Source organism: Grammomys surdaster, unplaced genomic scaffold (assembly GCF_004785775.1).
Source record: "Grammomys surdaster isolate TR1022 unplaced genomic scaffold, NIH_TR_1.0 127, whole genome shotgun sequence".
Taxonomy (NCBI): Eukaryota; Metazoa; Chordata; class Mammalia; order Rodentia; family Muridae; genus Grammomys; species Grammomys surdaster.
Genome location: NW_021604585.1, coordinates 4743338 through 4760943, shown reverse-complemented (window position 1 = coordinate 4760943; position 17606 = coordinate 4743338). Strand labels below are relative to the sequence as shown.

The following is a 17606-nucleotide window of genomic DNA, read 5'->3' as shown; positions in this document are numbered from 1 at the left end:
TCAGCACTCCAGAGGCAAGAAGACCATGAATTCAAGACCAACCAACCCTGGTATGTCAGTGCATGTTTATAATTGTAACTCTAGCACTCTGGGAGCCCAGGCATGAGGATTGCTGGTCAAAGCCTTATACAAAGAGCCAGTCTCAAAACCAAAGCAAACCAAGAGGAGAAAAACATATAAATTAAATTCTTTGAGTGTGAAGCTTTATTTGAAAGTTAAGTTGACAATCTGCAAAGAAAAAGAAAACCGGCAGCATCTTTGTTGTCCTTGTTCAGTTGGCTCTTTTCAGGGAAAAATGGGGTCATTCTGTGGGCAGAGCGTCCCCATCTGTAGAATGCGTTATTTCATGCTCCTCCTGGCCCTCAGTTATTGCACGGCTTGAGGAAGGATCCAGATTTGGGCTTTAAATTGTATCCAAGTATCAGCAGAATGCTCTTCCTTATTTCCCAGGAAGCAGGTTTCTAAAGTGTTCATGAGATGGTGAAAGTTGAAGAAACTGAGGCAGTGATAATACCCAGAAGAAAAACTCTGATGAGTTTGTCAGCTCCTTATGGTGAAGAAAGCAAATCAATTATGTTTTCTCCAATTGTATGGATGCACCAAGAGTGAGCTTCAGGTTCCCAGCTTTTGTGACCTGTCTCCAGTGCTAGGGTGTGCTTTGGTGCTATAGCTATCTGTGAGTCTTTTCTGATCCTGTAAGCAACTCCAATAAACCTCATTGGTTTACCAAGTTAGACCATGGTGTATCTGTGCTTTGGTCTATCGTGGGATCCTATCTGAGGTATGCTACATCTCCCCAGGAAAAGTCTTGTCACACAACACACCTGGGTACAGACTGAATTTCATGAAACTGGAATTCCATTTGGAGTGAATGTTAAAATTGCTGAGCAGAATATTTTGTTTAACATGTATTACCCTTAAAATGATGTTAAGGTTTAGGGATATAGCATATGAAATGCAAGGCTGATTTGTGATCTGACAATACTATGTGCTTGGATATTCCTTGTTACTTTTTCTCTTACTCCTAAAATGCCCCGAGAAAAATAACTTAAGGGAGAAAGGGTTTACTTTAGTTCACAGTTCAGAGTGCAACCCATCACGGTAGGGAAGTCACTGAGGCAGGAGCTTGGAGCAGCTGGTCACATTGTACCCCCACACAGGAAGCAAGAGTATCTTCAGCTTTCTTTCCCCTTTTGATTCATTTCAAGAGCCTGGCCTGTGCAGTCACAGTTAATGTGGGTCTTCCTACCTTAATTGTCCTTCACGGGTATGTTCAGAGACTCCTGTCCTAAGTGATTGCTAGATCCTGTCAGATAGACAATCAATATGAGCCACTGGAGTCTATAAACACCATACACCGAATTGTAGTGAGATGAGAGTATCTGTTAAAGTGACAGAGCAATCGGATCTGAGATGCGTGATGACTAGAGCAACCAAGCCCATCTTTAATACCCAGCCTAGGACATACTTCAGTATGTCGTGTATGGCTGCATGAATTGCAAGGGGAACTCATAATTACATTAATTTTAATATCCGAATAAATCTTGCCTTTTGATAAGCCTTAACATGACCTTATAATGTAGTTAAATTTGGGATTAATTGTACAGATATTTGTTAGACTGTTGGGAAAGAGACACTGCTCTCCTGCTGATGACGCCATTTGTTAACCTGGGTGATTAACATGATTGAGAAGGGATGAAAGCAAATGATAGGTGTGATCCGAAAAGATTATTTAAGGGCTGGGGAGAGAAGGTTCAGCACTGTCCTTCCAGAGGACCTGGGTTTAATTGCCAGCACCACAACTGTATGTAATTCCAGGTTCAGGGGGTCAGATGTATGCTTTGACCACTGTGTGCACTAGGCATGCATGTGGTGCATAGACATACATTCAAGCAAAACACCCATATACAAATGATGAGGATGGTGATGGTGGTGCTGAAGGTGATGTGATTGTGGTGATGATGATTTGGTCCAGGCTTATCCATCCTGTTAGAGCTGTACCTACCCATGCTGACAAGATTCTTATTCCTGCTAAAAAAAATGTTGCAAAGCTATTCTGTGAGGCTGTGTTTCTGAAGTGCATACTGTTGTGATTGACCTGAAGTAAATTTGGGAGTTACTTCTCATCAAAAAAGGGGGAGAAGAATAGGTCAGATATGAAGGGGACTGGAAGAAACTGGCTGAGATATTTTATGATAACAAGGATGAGATTTTCCCAGTCTTCAAGTACATGAAGAGCCATTAGACTCAGGGTGATAATGAGATGTTTCTCCATCGTCACTGACCTCCAAGGAGAGGAAATAACTCTGACCCACAGCCTGCTGTGGCTTATCAAAAAGAAGGAGTGTGATGTGAGCACTCTGAAGGGACAGACGAGTAGAATAATGGTGTAGGGCTCCTGAGGCAAAGCCCCAGCATGGACACTCAGCGAGCTAGCACCCACTCTCGCTCTCTTTAGAAGAGTAAACCATGTTTACTCTGGTAAATTCTTAAGCCTCTTATTTACCAATTTGAACTATTGCAAATATCACATGGAATCCATTTTGTCTGAGCAAAGAAGCATTTAGGATTCTTCATGTGAGGTAATCAACATAAGCAGAGGGAGGGCGTCTCGAGGAGAGAGCGCAGCCTCTTTTCCCTTCATAACTCTTGCTGGGACAAGCACAGGTTGCCCTGTGACTTGAGTAGAAGAAAGCTCCATCACAAGCTTTGCAAGCACATTGGTTGAAAACAGTTACACTGTTACCAAACGAGGAGCTGCGTTTTCTAAGCGTCACTTAGTTCTCAGGAGGCTTACCCATGCTGCTCCTTAAGGAGATAACTTGCTTGTCATTTTTCTTCTTAACTAGCCTCCTGATTTGAAAGGAAACTTATATGCCATATTCTTTAACAAATCCAGTTGCCTTTCCATCCACTCCTTTCGGATATCAGAAGAACAGAGATAAAAAACAAAGCCTTAACACAGCCAAGAAAACCACCTTATGCCTAGTTAAAGCACTCAGAATGCACAAGTTTGAAGTCTGACTGGAACAAAACATTTTCCATCCCCTCATGCCCCTGCCCCTGCAAAACTTTGTTTTAAAGCTATTCTTTTTGTGTTCATGAAAGTTAGGGTAGATCCTCCCAGGGTGTAGAGTGACAGGATACGCTCAATGATTGTTCACACAGGGTGGTACATTGAGTGAAGTGCATCCGTTAAGATGACACTCTCTAAAACTCATGTTCATTCCCAGGCTCTGAGAATGTAAGAACAAACAGAGCAGAAAGAACCAAGCCTCCTCATACTTATGCATAGGTCAAAGGGAAGGATCCACTTACTGGCATAAAACATGATCCTGATCAGGTATTAAATATGGGGAAGTGGGTATGTTTGTGTTTTTCTGCAGGATACTGAAGGAGCATGGTGGCTTCCAGAGTGACAGGTGAGACATGCTGATACCAGGACAAAGAATGATGCTGACCTGTGAGCTTGCTGAGTGCCCTGACATTAGTGACTGGAAGCTGTATTGGACATGTGTTCCTGATCCACCATTGCTTACCTATACCTCTGGTGGGACAAGCTGCCTTGCCTCAAGTTTTTAAACCTTGTGGAACAGAGAATCAAAAAGAGAAGTTTTAATGACTCTTGTATTGTTCTTAAATGTGACCAGTTATTCATACTCAATCATGGACTGGTCTAGAAATCAATCCAATATTGGAAATAACAGTCTTCATTTGGAAGTCTGGTTCTGGACATTTTCAGCAACATATATGGAAATTAGCTGCAGTTCTCTATGATGTTATGTTAGCAAGAAATAAAGTTGGGGCAGGACCTTTATTTCAAACAGGTGTTAGCACATGTGTTAAGGCTCTTCTAATTGTCAAGTTAAAATTACTTTTGTTTTTTCTACAGTATTTAATGTAAGTTGCATTGATTGTACACCTTCTAATTGTGTTTGTGTTTTGAAATCTGGAATGTCAGTTATTGAGGTCTATCAACCAGCTTTTTTGCTTTAGTGCCATGAGTATCACAGAACTTTGGTATTCTAAAAATAGCTTGCAAGTACTGGAAGAAATGAGTCAGGCTTTAAGCAGAAGCAAGAGGGTAGTAGGCTTGATTATTGCTGGTGTAACAGCTTTAATTACATTAATTGCTAGCACCACTGTTTCTACAATTGCTTTGACACAAGAAGTTAATACAGCTACTTTTGTTAATCATTTAGCAAAAAATGTTACTAATGTGTTGAATATATAAGAGGATTTAGATAGGCATTTGGAAGAATGGATTGATGCTCTTTATGCTATTCAAATTACTGGAAGGAAGTTCAGAGTTTAAGGGTAAGGAGCCATCTCGAGTGTCATGACAAATACCATTGGATTCATGTTAGTTCTAAAATATACAGTGGTAGTTTCCTATAATTAGGAAAAAGTTTAAAGATCCTTGCAGTGTATTTGGCATAATTCTAACACCTCTCTGGATGTTTTAACTTTAGCTTATGAATTTCAGATATGTTGCTGTGCTGAGTGTTGTTGCGGTAGATACTGCTGATAAAATTACTCATGGCCTGAGGTCAGTATTTCTATTTTGGTCAAACTTCAAGAATGGCATATATAGCTTAATCATGCTAGCCCTTTTTGTCCTGGGAATACTTTTATTCCTGCCCATCATGTTAAAGTTTGTCTTTAACAACATCAAGATGTTGGCAGCCAAAGTACATGGCTTGAACCTGAAAATGGATACCCCCAGACAGAGTTATTAAATTAATAGGCTGGCAAGCCAAGGACGGATAAGATTCTGCACAGAGCCTTATCAACCTAAGACATAAGTGCATTGCTTTTGATAATGCATATTCCATGATGGGTAAGGAAGGTATTCTTGTCAGAATGACCTAAGACAGGCTCAGTCTTGTTAATGAAATAAAAAAGGGGGAGAGGTGGAGAGCCTTTGGGACTGCTTGGCAAGAATCTGACATGGGCCACGGACCAAGGAAATGGGCTGCTTGGCAGAAATATGACATTGGCCAAGGACAAAGAAGTAGGCTTCAGGCAGAAATCTGACATTAGGCTAGAACAAAGAAGTAATTTCAGGCAGGAATCTAAATCTTAGGCCAGAACAAAGAAGTAATTTCAGGCAGGAATCTAAATATTAGGCTAGAAAAAAAAGAAGTAATTTCAGGCAGGAATATAAATTTTAGGCTAGAACAAGGAAGTAGGCTTCAGATTTAAAAATGACTTTGGGCTAGGACAGGGAAATTGGCTCAGATATTTTAGTCACCCTGATAAGCCCTTAGAAACAGTGATCATGACAGTGTTCATGGAATTTTGTTTACTGCCTTACTTGTTCTTTGACTATCTGGGTTTATTGTCTTGCTTGTTCCTTGACTATTTGCATCTATTGTATTCCTAGTTCCTTAACCTAGAACTGACCTGAATATCTGCATGTAATTCAAGTGGTATAAAAACAAAAAGGAGGAGGGAGGATGGGATGGGGGTTCTAGGAAGGGGAAATGAGGAAAGGGGATGACATCTGTGTTTTAAATAAATAAAATATCTAATTAAAAAAAAAGAACCCAGCCTCCTGCAGATCTGTCTTCTACAAGGAGAGACTGGTGATAGAATAAAAGAATAAGAAATATAAAAGCCCAGGATTAAACAAACAGGTGAATACAGCCTAATTGGGGTGCTGTGCCTTGTTGAGGAGGTAACAGTTGGAGAGGTCCGAATCCCCATTCTGCCATTTTCCAGCCACAGGATGTGGGATGGACGATTTCTCTTTGAGCCTTAGTTTTCTTGTCCACAAACTAAGGACACCTACTGCCTAAGATATAACAGACAGGACATCAAAAGGACACTGATTGCCTAAGATAGAACAGACAAGATAGCAAAGGCAACACAGGGCTTGACCCCAGGAAATACTCCGCTATTCAATATTACCAAGTTATTACTTCATGACTGAACTATGGCTATAACTGTCTGTTTCACCCATGGAGTCTTCTGCTTGGGCCAGGACAGTGTTCTCTATCCATAAGATCATCCTTTGAGGACTGAGCCACGGACTTATATTGTGACAGAAAGCAGAGGTTAGGTTGATTGTCAGCAGGATTGCCTGTCCCCTGGACTGTCCTGATAAGGACAGGAGTTCCAGTAAGAGAACTCCTGCCCTTTCTACAATTTACACACTTTCTCTTTCAGGCTGATTCTATCTTCTTTGGAGGAATTTTAGACTCAGAGAAATAGTTCCGAAGGAGATTTTCCACCCTGCCACCCCATGCCCCCAAACGTTAGGACAAAGCATGAAGCAAACCAGCAGGGTTTACAGCTGGGAGACAGGTGTTTACGGTTCTTTTCGCAATCACATGGCTGCATGGATAGGGAACAGCAAGAATCCCTTCCAAGATGGAGCTGCACTGGAACCATCCCAGGACCTAGACACTTCCCATGGGAGGAGATATTCCATAGCTCTCTTTGGTGACACCCCAAGGCCTCAGAGTCCTCCTGCTTATTTGGTCTGTGGGGAGCAGCCTCAGGGAAAAGAATCCATGGTTGGGTAGCTGTGTAGAGTGTGCTAAGTGCCAGGTTTTTCAGCAGCTGGCACAGGGTTATGCCCAAGTTGGTTGAGTTCTAATTCCTACCAGTCTCTGCTCCCAGCCTCAGAGTCTTCTCTACCTTGATCCACAGGGCGTCTCCCAGCATTTCTGTGACACTTTTCCTTTTCAAGGCCTCTGTCTATCTGTCTGAACCTTGAACACAGTTCTCTTTTTTGAGGTCACAATTTAGGAGTTTTCTAGCTGTTCCCGAGAGACTCTAAAGGCCCCTTATACCTCATACAATCTGATAGAAACCCTCAGATCAGGACATTGTATGTGTATCTTCTTGTAAATTGCTTTATTGATTGACGTTGATTATAAAATTGCTCCTTCTAACTTGATTTATAGGTATCTTCATTAGTATAAAGAAAGGTTTACTGAACTTGATAAGTTGCATAAGCCTGAGGAACTAGGGGCAAGGCTGCTAACTAAGGACATGCCTGGTGTGCAAGCATGAGTACCTGGGTTCAGATCCCCAACACCCACAGGCATGGAAAGCTTGTAGAAATTGATGTTGACAGTTGGGGAGATAGCCCAGATGGTAAGTGCTACCTGAGCAAGCTCGGGGACCCGAGTTCCATCCTTAGCACTCTCCTGAAAAGACAAGTGTAGTGTAGTGCCCCAGAGAGAGACTGTTAACAAGGTGAACCATGCCTGGGGAATGACAATGTTGTTTGTCCTTTGACCCTCACACACACATACACATGTGCATCTCTACACACGCACACGCACATGCGCGTGCGCACACACACACACACACACAGAGAGAGAGAGAGAGAGAGAGAGAGAGCCCTTAAGTTTTTAAAACTAGAGATTTATAGAAAACATGTTAATGGCCTTATAGAGTTAAAAAGATTCATTTACAATTTAAAAAGAATGTTGGGCTGTAAGATGCCTCTGCCCCACGTCATCAAGTCTGATGGCCTGAGTTTGATCTCTCAGATCCTCATGGCCAAAGAAAAGAACTGACTCACAAAAATTGTCTTCTGGCCTGCACATGAACACCCTGCCCCATGTGTGCCTCAATGAATAGGTAGACTAAAATAAAAGCATCTGAGCAGCAAATGTTCTTGGAACTTTTACTAAATCAGAATTTTCTCTAAATTGTAGATACGATCCCAGCGTCACCTCCTGTCTAAGCTACATTCAACGGCCCCCTGAAGCTATTGCTCGTCTGAAAATAAAAGTAGCACAGAATGAAACATACTTAATGGCTATGTTTAGTGAAGACACTGTGGTCCTGACATGATGACTGGCTCAGGAACTTACCAGAAACCTTGGTATTTAACATGTTCATGCCTAGAGAAAAGTAACAGAGCATTCCAGATACATAGTCAAGAAGTCAGCTGAGAAGGGTTGCACCTCTACTCTCAAACCACCCCCCCCCCACACACACACACAGAAGAAAGCTATATCTCACAAGGTTCAGTTTAGATGTGGGTCGCAAGGAATGACGGACCATGAAGAAAAACTTTTAGGCAGCCCAGGTCAGGGAACTTAAGAATGATATTCATGGGTTCTCTTAATCATCCGTATGATGGTTTTCCCAAGAACCTTCCACATAGCTGTTGCAGGGGATTTCCTTGTGTGTCTCACTAGGTTCCAATATTCCATTACTGTCTCCTGCCTCCTCTGTCTGAAAAGGGGTTTGAATATTTTGAACACCCTATTTCTGTTCCACCACAGCAGCAGAGATTTGCATATAGGTTAGAGAACTGGCTATTACCATGAAGAATTATGTTTAAGTCATATTGAGAGGGCTATGCATTACCTCTTGATGCTGGACCCTGGCATGGTGATGTGACACAGGGTGGGCCATCTTGGGAAAAGGTTAAGTTTTCTTTACATATGAGGAAACATGTGTAAAAATATTTGGTGGCTGGAGAGAAGCAGAGATTGCTCATTTCTACCAAGATATGTTCTTCTTTGTCCTGGGCATACAGGTGGGCTTTTTCTAAGATTCCCTTAGACTGAAGGGTGGTATGTGACTAATTATCTTCCATGGAAAACGACAGGAAATGATGTCTGTCACTTCCAGTATGTGTCTCTAAATGTTCAGTCTGCTCCATAATCTTTCTTTTTAGCTGGTCTGTGGCAATAATTATGGAATCCTAGAGGTCACCAAGGTCACAGAATGGAAGCATCTTGAGTCCTTACGTAATCACACTGAAGAAAGCATCTCTACTGACTACAACACTAGACCAGGGACATGAGTACCAAGGGATTCCCTGCCATGTGTCGACATTCGTGTCTATGTATTATTTCAGCTTAGCATATCATACTCTAGCTAACAGTGGCTTTTGGTTAATTCCACAAACCTATCCACTGATTAATACTGCTTGCTATTCCTTGGCCTCCACGTATGCCCTTATAAGCAATTTAACCTTAGAAAAATATTTAAATTTTATTATAAACAAAACAGAGAAAATGATAGCATCTCATGGGATGACTGTGAAGCGGCCATGAGTAAATGCTGAAGATGCTTTGAATATGCCTGGATCATAGCACTGGTCATTTTAGATTATGGCTCTTATTGTGTGGTCATGCATCCCAATGTTATTTCAGTCTTATTGTTAATGCTGACACCCTCCTGGGGGGACATAAATGCGACTGACAGTGTGACTGGGAATGAATGCTATGACTGCATGGTGAACTAGGACCAAGGCTAAGTGACCACACATGAGCTACATCTTGTCTTTTGTCAAGTCTGGGTGCAGATAAGAATTTGGTGGGCTTCAGAGTGTTCTGGGCAGTATGAGGACACTCTGTGACTTGGAGTTGGGCCGTGCTGAATTAATGGTGGGATCTAGCCTGACTGTGTTATTCTTAGAAAAAAAAAGTTTGGTCTCTGCTAACTAAGAGCTATCACAGATGTGTATGTGGGAAAGTAAATCTATAGGCCCGATGAGAGTCTGTCCCTTTGCAGAGAGATTCAGAGCTCCACAATCTGAAGACTGACACACAAGCCAGGTTCTCTGATTTTTGTTCCCATCCTTCTGAAGGATTTTATGTTTGCTTCCCACCTTCACCATGCCTTTGCAGAAGAAGGTGAGCAGACTCAGAAACAGAGGCATCCAATGGCTGAACCCACCAGCTATTGCTATAGACCCCTCAAGAAGGAGGAGAGATGAATGAATGAATGAATGAATGAATGAGTGAATGATGTTGTAGAAACTACCACAGGGAGTTTACCTGGAACTCAGTGGACAGTTGTGTGATCAGTAAGGGGAGCCTGGTTCTATAGAATTAGAAGTCTGCTGGCAGGAAGTCTGTCCACCTAAGCCTGGCTTAGCTGCTGTCCTTGGAGTGTTGCTGGCAAATGCTGGCATGGAGGACCATCGTGGGTGACAGATGAAGTTCCCGACCTCAGAGCAGGTGTTTCTAATGTTACGCTGGCCACACATCCAAGCTTCTCTTTCTCTTTCATTTATTATATTTTTGTCTTGCTTGCTCCTATGAAAATCAGTTCATGAGTCCTGCCTTGGCAGCACAGTTTGATTTTCGGAGTGCAATTTCTGTTCCAGCTACCTCTGAGAGAGCTGGTCACCTGTCTCAGTGTGGACTGTGGGAAGACATGCATAGGTGAGTTCTGTTATTGAACCTTAGGTAGGGTAGCCCAGAGTCCAGAAGAAAGTCTTGCATATATATCACATTCTTGACAATGGGCTATTGAGTGGAAGTTTGGAGATCTGAATGCTGGGCATTGCAGTGGGAGGGACCAGATGACCAATTTACCCAATAATCCCATTTCCGTCTTTTCTGTCACAATTACCATGTATACTTTTATCTGAGGCTAAGAACCTGGTGGTTCATATGTGCAGTGGCACAAGTGCCTGCAATATATCTTACTCCCTCCCCACCATAACACAAAAATAAATAAATCTCTGCTCTCCTTCCTGGTGCTCCTTTGGAAAGCTTGCCACTGTCCTCAGAGTGGCTTACCAGCCCTTGATGGTCTGCCCATAACCCAGCAAATAGAAAGTAGCCACTTGTATGTACCAGCCTTCCTAGCTGGGTTATAAGGCCCCTGAAAACAGGGGCCATGTCCAGCTGGCTTTGTACCGCATGAGCAGCGTCTGGCTTGATGCTGGAGAAGTCGGTACACTTCCATTGAATGGCCTACCAGTCTCTCCTCTGCAGTGTGAGATTGCTGTGCGTGGTCTCACTTGGTTTCTATCCTAGATGGGGTTTTCTGGCAGTGGAGAACTGGTGAGAGGACCCATGTACCTGTGACTTAGTCAGAAGGGTGTCCAAGGGAACCAGTAAATCATTTGGGGGTGAAATCAAAGATATATTTGATTTTTTTGCCCTGTTTGTTGGCATTGAAATTTCTAAAACCATTGGAGTGACACGAGCATGTTTTGCTATCCATAGTGACCTCTTCCTCCTTTTCCTGAGCTTATGCTGATGAAGGGACTTTTGTCATATCCCCTAGAGAGCTTTAGGAGGGGACTGGTCACTAGAAAAGCTAACAACAGATAGAAGAGCTGTGCTGACGTGAGGAGATAATTTTCTTTTGTAAAAAAAAAATTAGCTATTTATCTATTTAAAAAAAAAGTATTCAGTGGTTTATTTCATAGCCTCATGAAAGTTGCTTTAGTTTTTTTTTTCTTTCCAAGAAATGAGTCCATTCTTTCTTTAGCATGCCTACAAATGTTTTTATAAAGAGTGAAAGAGATATTCTAGAATGGATTTTCCTATAGGGCAGAACTATGTTACAAGTCTTTATTATTATTTTTTTTTTATTTTCATAGTGTCTGGATCAAACTTAGTGATAGACAAGCGCTCTACAATGAAGCTATATCTCCAGCCCCTGTGGAAACTCTCTGTAGGCCTAACACTTAGTGTTTACTCAGTTTATTATTTCTCTCACCTCTGTGGATTTGGTTTCATTTCCACGCACTATTCCAGCTGTTACGGCTGCCTCTGAGTCCACCTTGGGCCAACTGCCATTCAATTTGGTGGAAAAAGTTAGAACCAGATTTCAGTTCTCTGTGAAAACAACTTCCTTTTGTATCTCACTCGGCTGACAGAGTGACTGGATTTTCCTCTTTTCCATGAATTGTGTTAACTTCCTGCACAGGCGGCCTGGGTTTGCAAACACCGGCTTAAAGTGGCTTCCCAAATGGAATGACTTCTGATGACAGAGCTCTAGGTGGGATGAGTGTTAGGAGAGGGACCTTTCAGATAGGACACACTTCAGTACAGAGCGTGATGCAAATGGTGAAGTAGAGGTCTGTGGAGACAGGCTTCAACTGGAGATGGCTTATTTTACACAAACAGGTTCCTCATTTTAGAAACTATATACACCGCCTAACAGCATACAATCCAACCAAACTCAGATGGAAGTTTTACTCTGATGCTATATGAAATGTTAACAGATGTTTTATCAGTAAGCAGTTGGTCACAAAACTGCAGAAGAAGAAATGTTCTTGTTGTGTGCTAAACTCAACAGCCCAGAGGCTGTTAGGGGATTTTAAGGAATCCTTGGATGGGCTTACGAAGCAGTGTCCAGTGGTACTTTTAGAGCCTTATGACACACACCGTTTACCCTTTCTACTTTGATCCTGATGCTCTGACTCTGCAGTTCTAACCCTCAGTGGAACTTGGGTTATTCTTGCACATGCTCTGTTTATATAAGTACAATTGTTTGAGTGGGTCACACCAAATGCAGCCTAGCTTTGAGTATAATGCAGACGGAGGAAATCAGGTGACATTTACACATTATAGAGTGACACTTAGATAGTTGTCACAATGTCCACTGAGGTCAAGACAATTATTACTGTATTATAGCTACAGTAGAAGAGATGATTGTATAGAATATAGGAAAAAAAACCCTCTACAAGATAGAATATACCTAACAAATAGTTTCACATGTTCATTCTTAAAGAAATATATATTAGACTGGCATTGTATATTTGCCAAAGTTTTATTTTTCTCCCAGTGCTTGGAAGTAAGTACAAGGTCCAGAACTAAGGCCTGAGCATGTGTGGCAAAGCTACAGGACCATGCCTTTAGCACTGCTCACCTAAGCTTTAACGGACTAGAGGTGCCTCGAATGCTGCAGAGAACAAGACAGTGGATGCTTAGTGGGACTCAGTTTACTCAGTGATTATCTACTGAGAATCTAATATGTTCTGAGCTCTGTTTTGAGAAGCTGAAGGTAGCAAATAAACTCACAATGTTATGTAGTATTAAATATGGCCAGAAAGGGTCTCTCTTTCTTTCTCTCTCTCTGTCTCTCTCATGTGTGTGCCTGTGTGTATGTGTGTTTGTTTGCACATGTGCATGCGTGAGTGTGGGTTTTTTTGTGAGCACACAAGCACAGAACATGGCACAGACACATGGATTAAATTATGTGGCCAATTAATACTATGTCAGATCTGGGTAGGGAGTGTCAGGCTAGGGTAAGAGCGAAAGCCAAGTATTTAAAGAGTCTTCCGTGAGAAATAGCAAGATGGCTACTGTGGTTACAGTAGAAATACCGAGAACAGTGTTAGAGGACAAGAGGAGAGAAAAACAGAGACAGAATCATGGATCGTCTTGTACACTAGGGCAAAGGAGGAGTGTGAGTTTGGAAGGGAAGGATGGGGGAGCTGGGGCTGTGGATGGCCCTGTGCCAGCTGGGTGGAGATTGACAGGGCAGGGTTAGAAGCAGAGAGTTGGGAGGTCACTATGCTAGTGTGGGTGAGAGATGATGGTGGTGTGGACAAGAGAAAAGGCAATGGGGTCGTGTTAAGTGTCATTGTGAATGCTGAGCTCGTATGTTTGAGGAAGGGATAGTAACTTGTGGTTTGAATGGAGAGGGAAGAGGAGGGATCAAAGGGAGCGAGGGGTCATGGGTAACACTGGTGTTTGTTCTCAGTCACTGGGCCAAAGAAACCAGCAGTGATCTCACATGGAGAAGGAGGGAGGTGGGAGGGCTGACGGGAGACTTGCAGAAGCATTGGCTGGAGATGCCTGTTAGATACATAAATGGGTGTGTGCAGTTCTATAGACGAGCGTCCTGAGATCTAAGTATGAAACTGGTACTTTATCAATGGCATCTTAAGCTGTGAAAGCCAATACTAATACCCAGGTTCCAAGACTCCCTAGAGAACAGAACCAAGGGACTGACCACTCCGTCCCTGGGAGATGGGGGAGGCACAGAGGAGGTGGCGAGCCTTGTCAGGGTGTGGGACAGTAAAGGGAGGAAGTACTCCAGAAGCCAAGCTAAGAATGTGTTTCAAGGAGAGTCACGAACCATCAAAGCATCTCTGGGGCAAGATGCCAGCGGGATGTAGCAAGAGATGACCTTCTTTTAAGGAGTCTTAGCACAGAGAGGGGGTGGGAAGGGGGCTCAGCACAGAGACAGAGTGGGGTGGGAGTAAGGAGGCCCACAAACCACGACAGGATGTTGCAAACAGTGCCTAGGCATGTAAACACATTTCTGGAGGTGACTGCACACAGTTCAAGGGCTCTCAGAAAATTCAGGAACATCATATAAAGTTAGTATACTGCTATACATTTGGAATCTGGTAGTTTGGGATTCTGGTAGCTTGGAAGGACAGGTAAATTAGGGGGAATAAAACTTCAACTTTTTTTTTTTAACAGTTTCTTTTTTTCTGCCATTACTTCTATATTTTACCTCTTAAGTTAATATCCTGTTACTACTGCAGCCAGGGCCATTAGTTCTCAGCTCCATGATGGCTATTTTATAAGGACAATGATACATTCTATCCTGTCCTGTCCTTTCATTACAGGATACTTCCTCCACCCCACCCCCCCCGTTGGATTTCTTCTTTTCTAGTAACATTTTAATTTGATCTAATCACTATCTGTAGTTGTCTAGACCGTGATGTGATACGCGACCCCACATCTAACACTGCATGTCGGGCTCTAGAACTTTACACCTAGGAATTCATTTCACTTTTAAAAACAATTCCAATATCTTTACTGTCCCTGTTTTACCGTTTGGAACTGAGGCACAAAGAAGTTAAGTAACTTTCTCAAGGCCACAAAGTAAATGACTGAGACGGCGGTATTAGAGGTGGATCATGTGGTATTGTTGTACTCGGTCTTCCTATATTACATACTTTGCTGGGATGGACCATCATTAGTGAACCATCTTCAAGGGACAGGCTGTCTTTGATTTCAACTGCACTTTTCAAAAGACACGGCAGTTGTGTTTCCTGTTGTTCTATCAGAGTGGGTCAGTAGGACCCAGGGAACTGAAAACTGGATCCAGATGTGAAAGGGGGCGTTTGGTTATTTTAGAGTTGATCTGCTCCCCGATGGCCGCCCACGGGCTGATGCTCAGCCAGAGCCTGTATGAGCAGGGTGGAGTCTGTGGGATGGAAATCAGCACCTCGTGTGTCTCCGGTGTGAGTGTGGCTCATGCCCCTCCCCCTTTAACCACGTGGATAGCACATGAGATATCATGGATGAAAGAGGCATGTAGAATAAATGGAAGTCACCATGTTCAGGAGTGTCTACTGTGTACAAAGAACTGCTCTGGGTTTTGGGGCTGTGATTTCTTGGAAGCTAAAATAATACAGTTCAGTTCCTGAAAAACTCAAATATTTAAACGTCTTTGAGAGGTTTTGGTGCTTAAACACCAGTCGGTGTGCAAACAATTGAAACATCAAGTATCTCAGCACCAGCACGGTCCAGCTGGTTTGACCTCTGATTTTTTTTCTTTCCGTCATAGGCTAACTTTATTTCCAAAGATGGTTTTCTTCCCAACACCACTGCAATTGGCTCACCCGAAGGATGGGTATCTGGAGACATAATTTCCCAAGCACTGACAACCTTTCCTTTTAGTAGATTTTCAGTTCTGTCTTTGATCAGAAAGCTCCTGAAATAAACTACTTGCCACGTTCCTGTCTAGCATGAAGAAGACAGAGGAGAAATAACTTCTGCTATGATGTTTTCAGGACCTGAATTAGAGTCCCTTCCTCTAAGCACAGAGTCCTACACTTTGCAACATTTTTTTTTTCTCAAGATAAGCCTGTTTTTGTCTATGTTCCGTTCTCATGAAAAAACTCACTATGTTTTCAGAAAAGCGCAGGAGATTTGGTCTTCAAATTTGTAGGTAATTTCTACAAATGGAAAGAACCTGCTAGGAAATAGACCCCCTTCCCAGCTGTGAATCCCCCCTGTCAGCTGTATACCACTGCTGCAAATATGTCCACTTAAAAGGAAGGGAAGATGGGGGCGGGGTAGCACTCCAGAGAAGATGACAATCGGCTGCTTCCTATGGAGGGAGGATTTCAAATGGTCATAGAGCAGGGCTTCAGGCTGGCTTCCTGTGAGTGGCTTCCTTTAGGCTGATCCTGATCCCAAGCCAATGTGAAGAGAGGAGTTTTCCTCCCACCAGACCCCAGATCTCTGATAACTCACTAGTGATCACAGTGTTCAAAATATTATAAAACTGAGGCCACAGGGAACCCAGGACAACACATCAGTTCACACAGGGTAAGCTTATGGTCACAGCTATGTTGGAAACAAGGCAGTTGCTGACTGACACCTCCACAGATTCAGACACTCAAATACTAAAATATCCCCCGGAAGGATTAAGTTACGATTACAGTATCGAGGCGATCATGGTTTAAAATACTTGATACTCAAATTTGTCTTTTCAGGACATACTTGAAAGCGATTTAATTGTATATGAATTTTTTCTTTTAAAAATATAGCCATCTTTTACTTAATTTCCCACTCAGTATTTAAAAGCTTGGGACACTTTTCTTCTCTAGAAGAGTGAAAGTATAAAATTTAAGTCCCAAGTAATCCAGAAAAAAAAAAGAGAGAAGGTTTTGTTGGCTGGTTGTGTTAGCTGTTCGGTCATAACTAGCAAGAAGTAGAAAAAGTTTAGAGAGTAAAACACTTTCCATGTGTCTAGTGGTGATTTTTTTTAAAATGGAATATTTTGCAATTACACTACATTTCAAAAAAAATAATCATCATGAAAAGTTGAAGAAAGTTTGGGCAAAAATGTTGAGAAAAATTTCTGGCCCCGAGGTCTGGAGGGTATTTTCCCAGGATTACACATTTGCTTCAGTAGCGGAAGCATGTAAATTGATGCACTGTGGCCAGAGCCCCGCCGCTCATCTAACTGGAGTTGGTCCCCATGCTTTCCTACCTGCGTAGTGGTCAAACACAGTGGGCACGTATTCCTCCGGGAAGGCGTCATTGGCGTAGCTCATCAACAGGCAGGTCTTCCCCACCGCGCCGTCCCCGACCACCACGCACTTCAGGATCCTGTTCTCGTCGCGCCCACCACAGCCGCAGCTGCTGTCAGTCCCCTCTCTGCAGCTCATGTTGGTGGCTCCCGCAGCAGCTGCTGGGGCTTCTGCAGTGCATGGAGCGGTGACACCGGCCCCAGGCTGGAGCTCAGGCGGCCTGACTGTGGCTGGCCCGGCTCTCCCAGGCACAGCCCAGACACACGCGAGCCCCGCCGCTCGCCATGCTGGAGAAGAAAGGCACTCTTGGGAGGAGAGATGAAAAGGTCTGTCCCTTTCTCCCAATCCCAACGGAGGAGAAGTGGAGTTGGAGTAGAGCTGGAGTTAAGGAACTCTCATTTCCACAGACTTCCCGGGACTTCCTGGCAGTCTAGAAATCTCAGCAGCCCGTGAGAGTCTCACTCTATCCTCCCCATCCCCAGCCGGGCTGATGACACGGTGGGATTTGGATAACTCCTGCCCGGTTTCCCACCACACAGCTAATATGGAGGAGAGAAGGGCTTTTAAACGGAGTTTACCCCCCTCGCTTCCTCCAGCTTGTGGAGTGTCAGGAAATTGTGGGTTTCCTGCTGCATTCCATATTAGGATCAGTGGGCCGGGAAGGCGGTAACAATGGGGCTCTGTGCGTGTGTTTGGACTTCTGGGGAACCAGGCCAGGACACGGAGAGGGAAAACACTAGGGGTCCTGCAGTCAGCTTAAGCTGTCAGACTTCCTGCTTTATCCCCTGCTAGCCAGGCTGCTGCCTTGTGGCTGGGAAGAAGCCAATGAAGAAAGGATGGAACCCGGGGAGTTCTGTCTGCCACGGAAACCGGGAGA

The 17606-nt window shown here is 43.3% G+C and overlaps 1 protein-coding gene across 1 annotated transcript in view; it reads right to left on the bottom strand.

Moving 5' to 3' along the window:
* Rhoj (ras homolog family member J) overlaps nucleotides 1–17255 on the bottom strand; it is an 84845-nt gene extending 67590 nt beyond the window's left edge. Inside the window, exon 1 of the mRNA XM_028789303.1 lies at nucleotides 16690–17255. Within this exon, the coding sequence (XP_028645136.1) occupies nucleotides 16690–16867 (178 nt within the window). The 5' untranslated portion in view covers nucleotides 16868–17255. The remainder of the gene's footprint in view (nucleotides 1–16689) is intronic.
* Nucleotides 17256–17606: the final 351 nt, after the last annotated feature.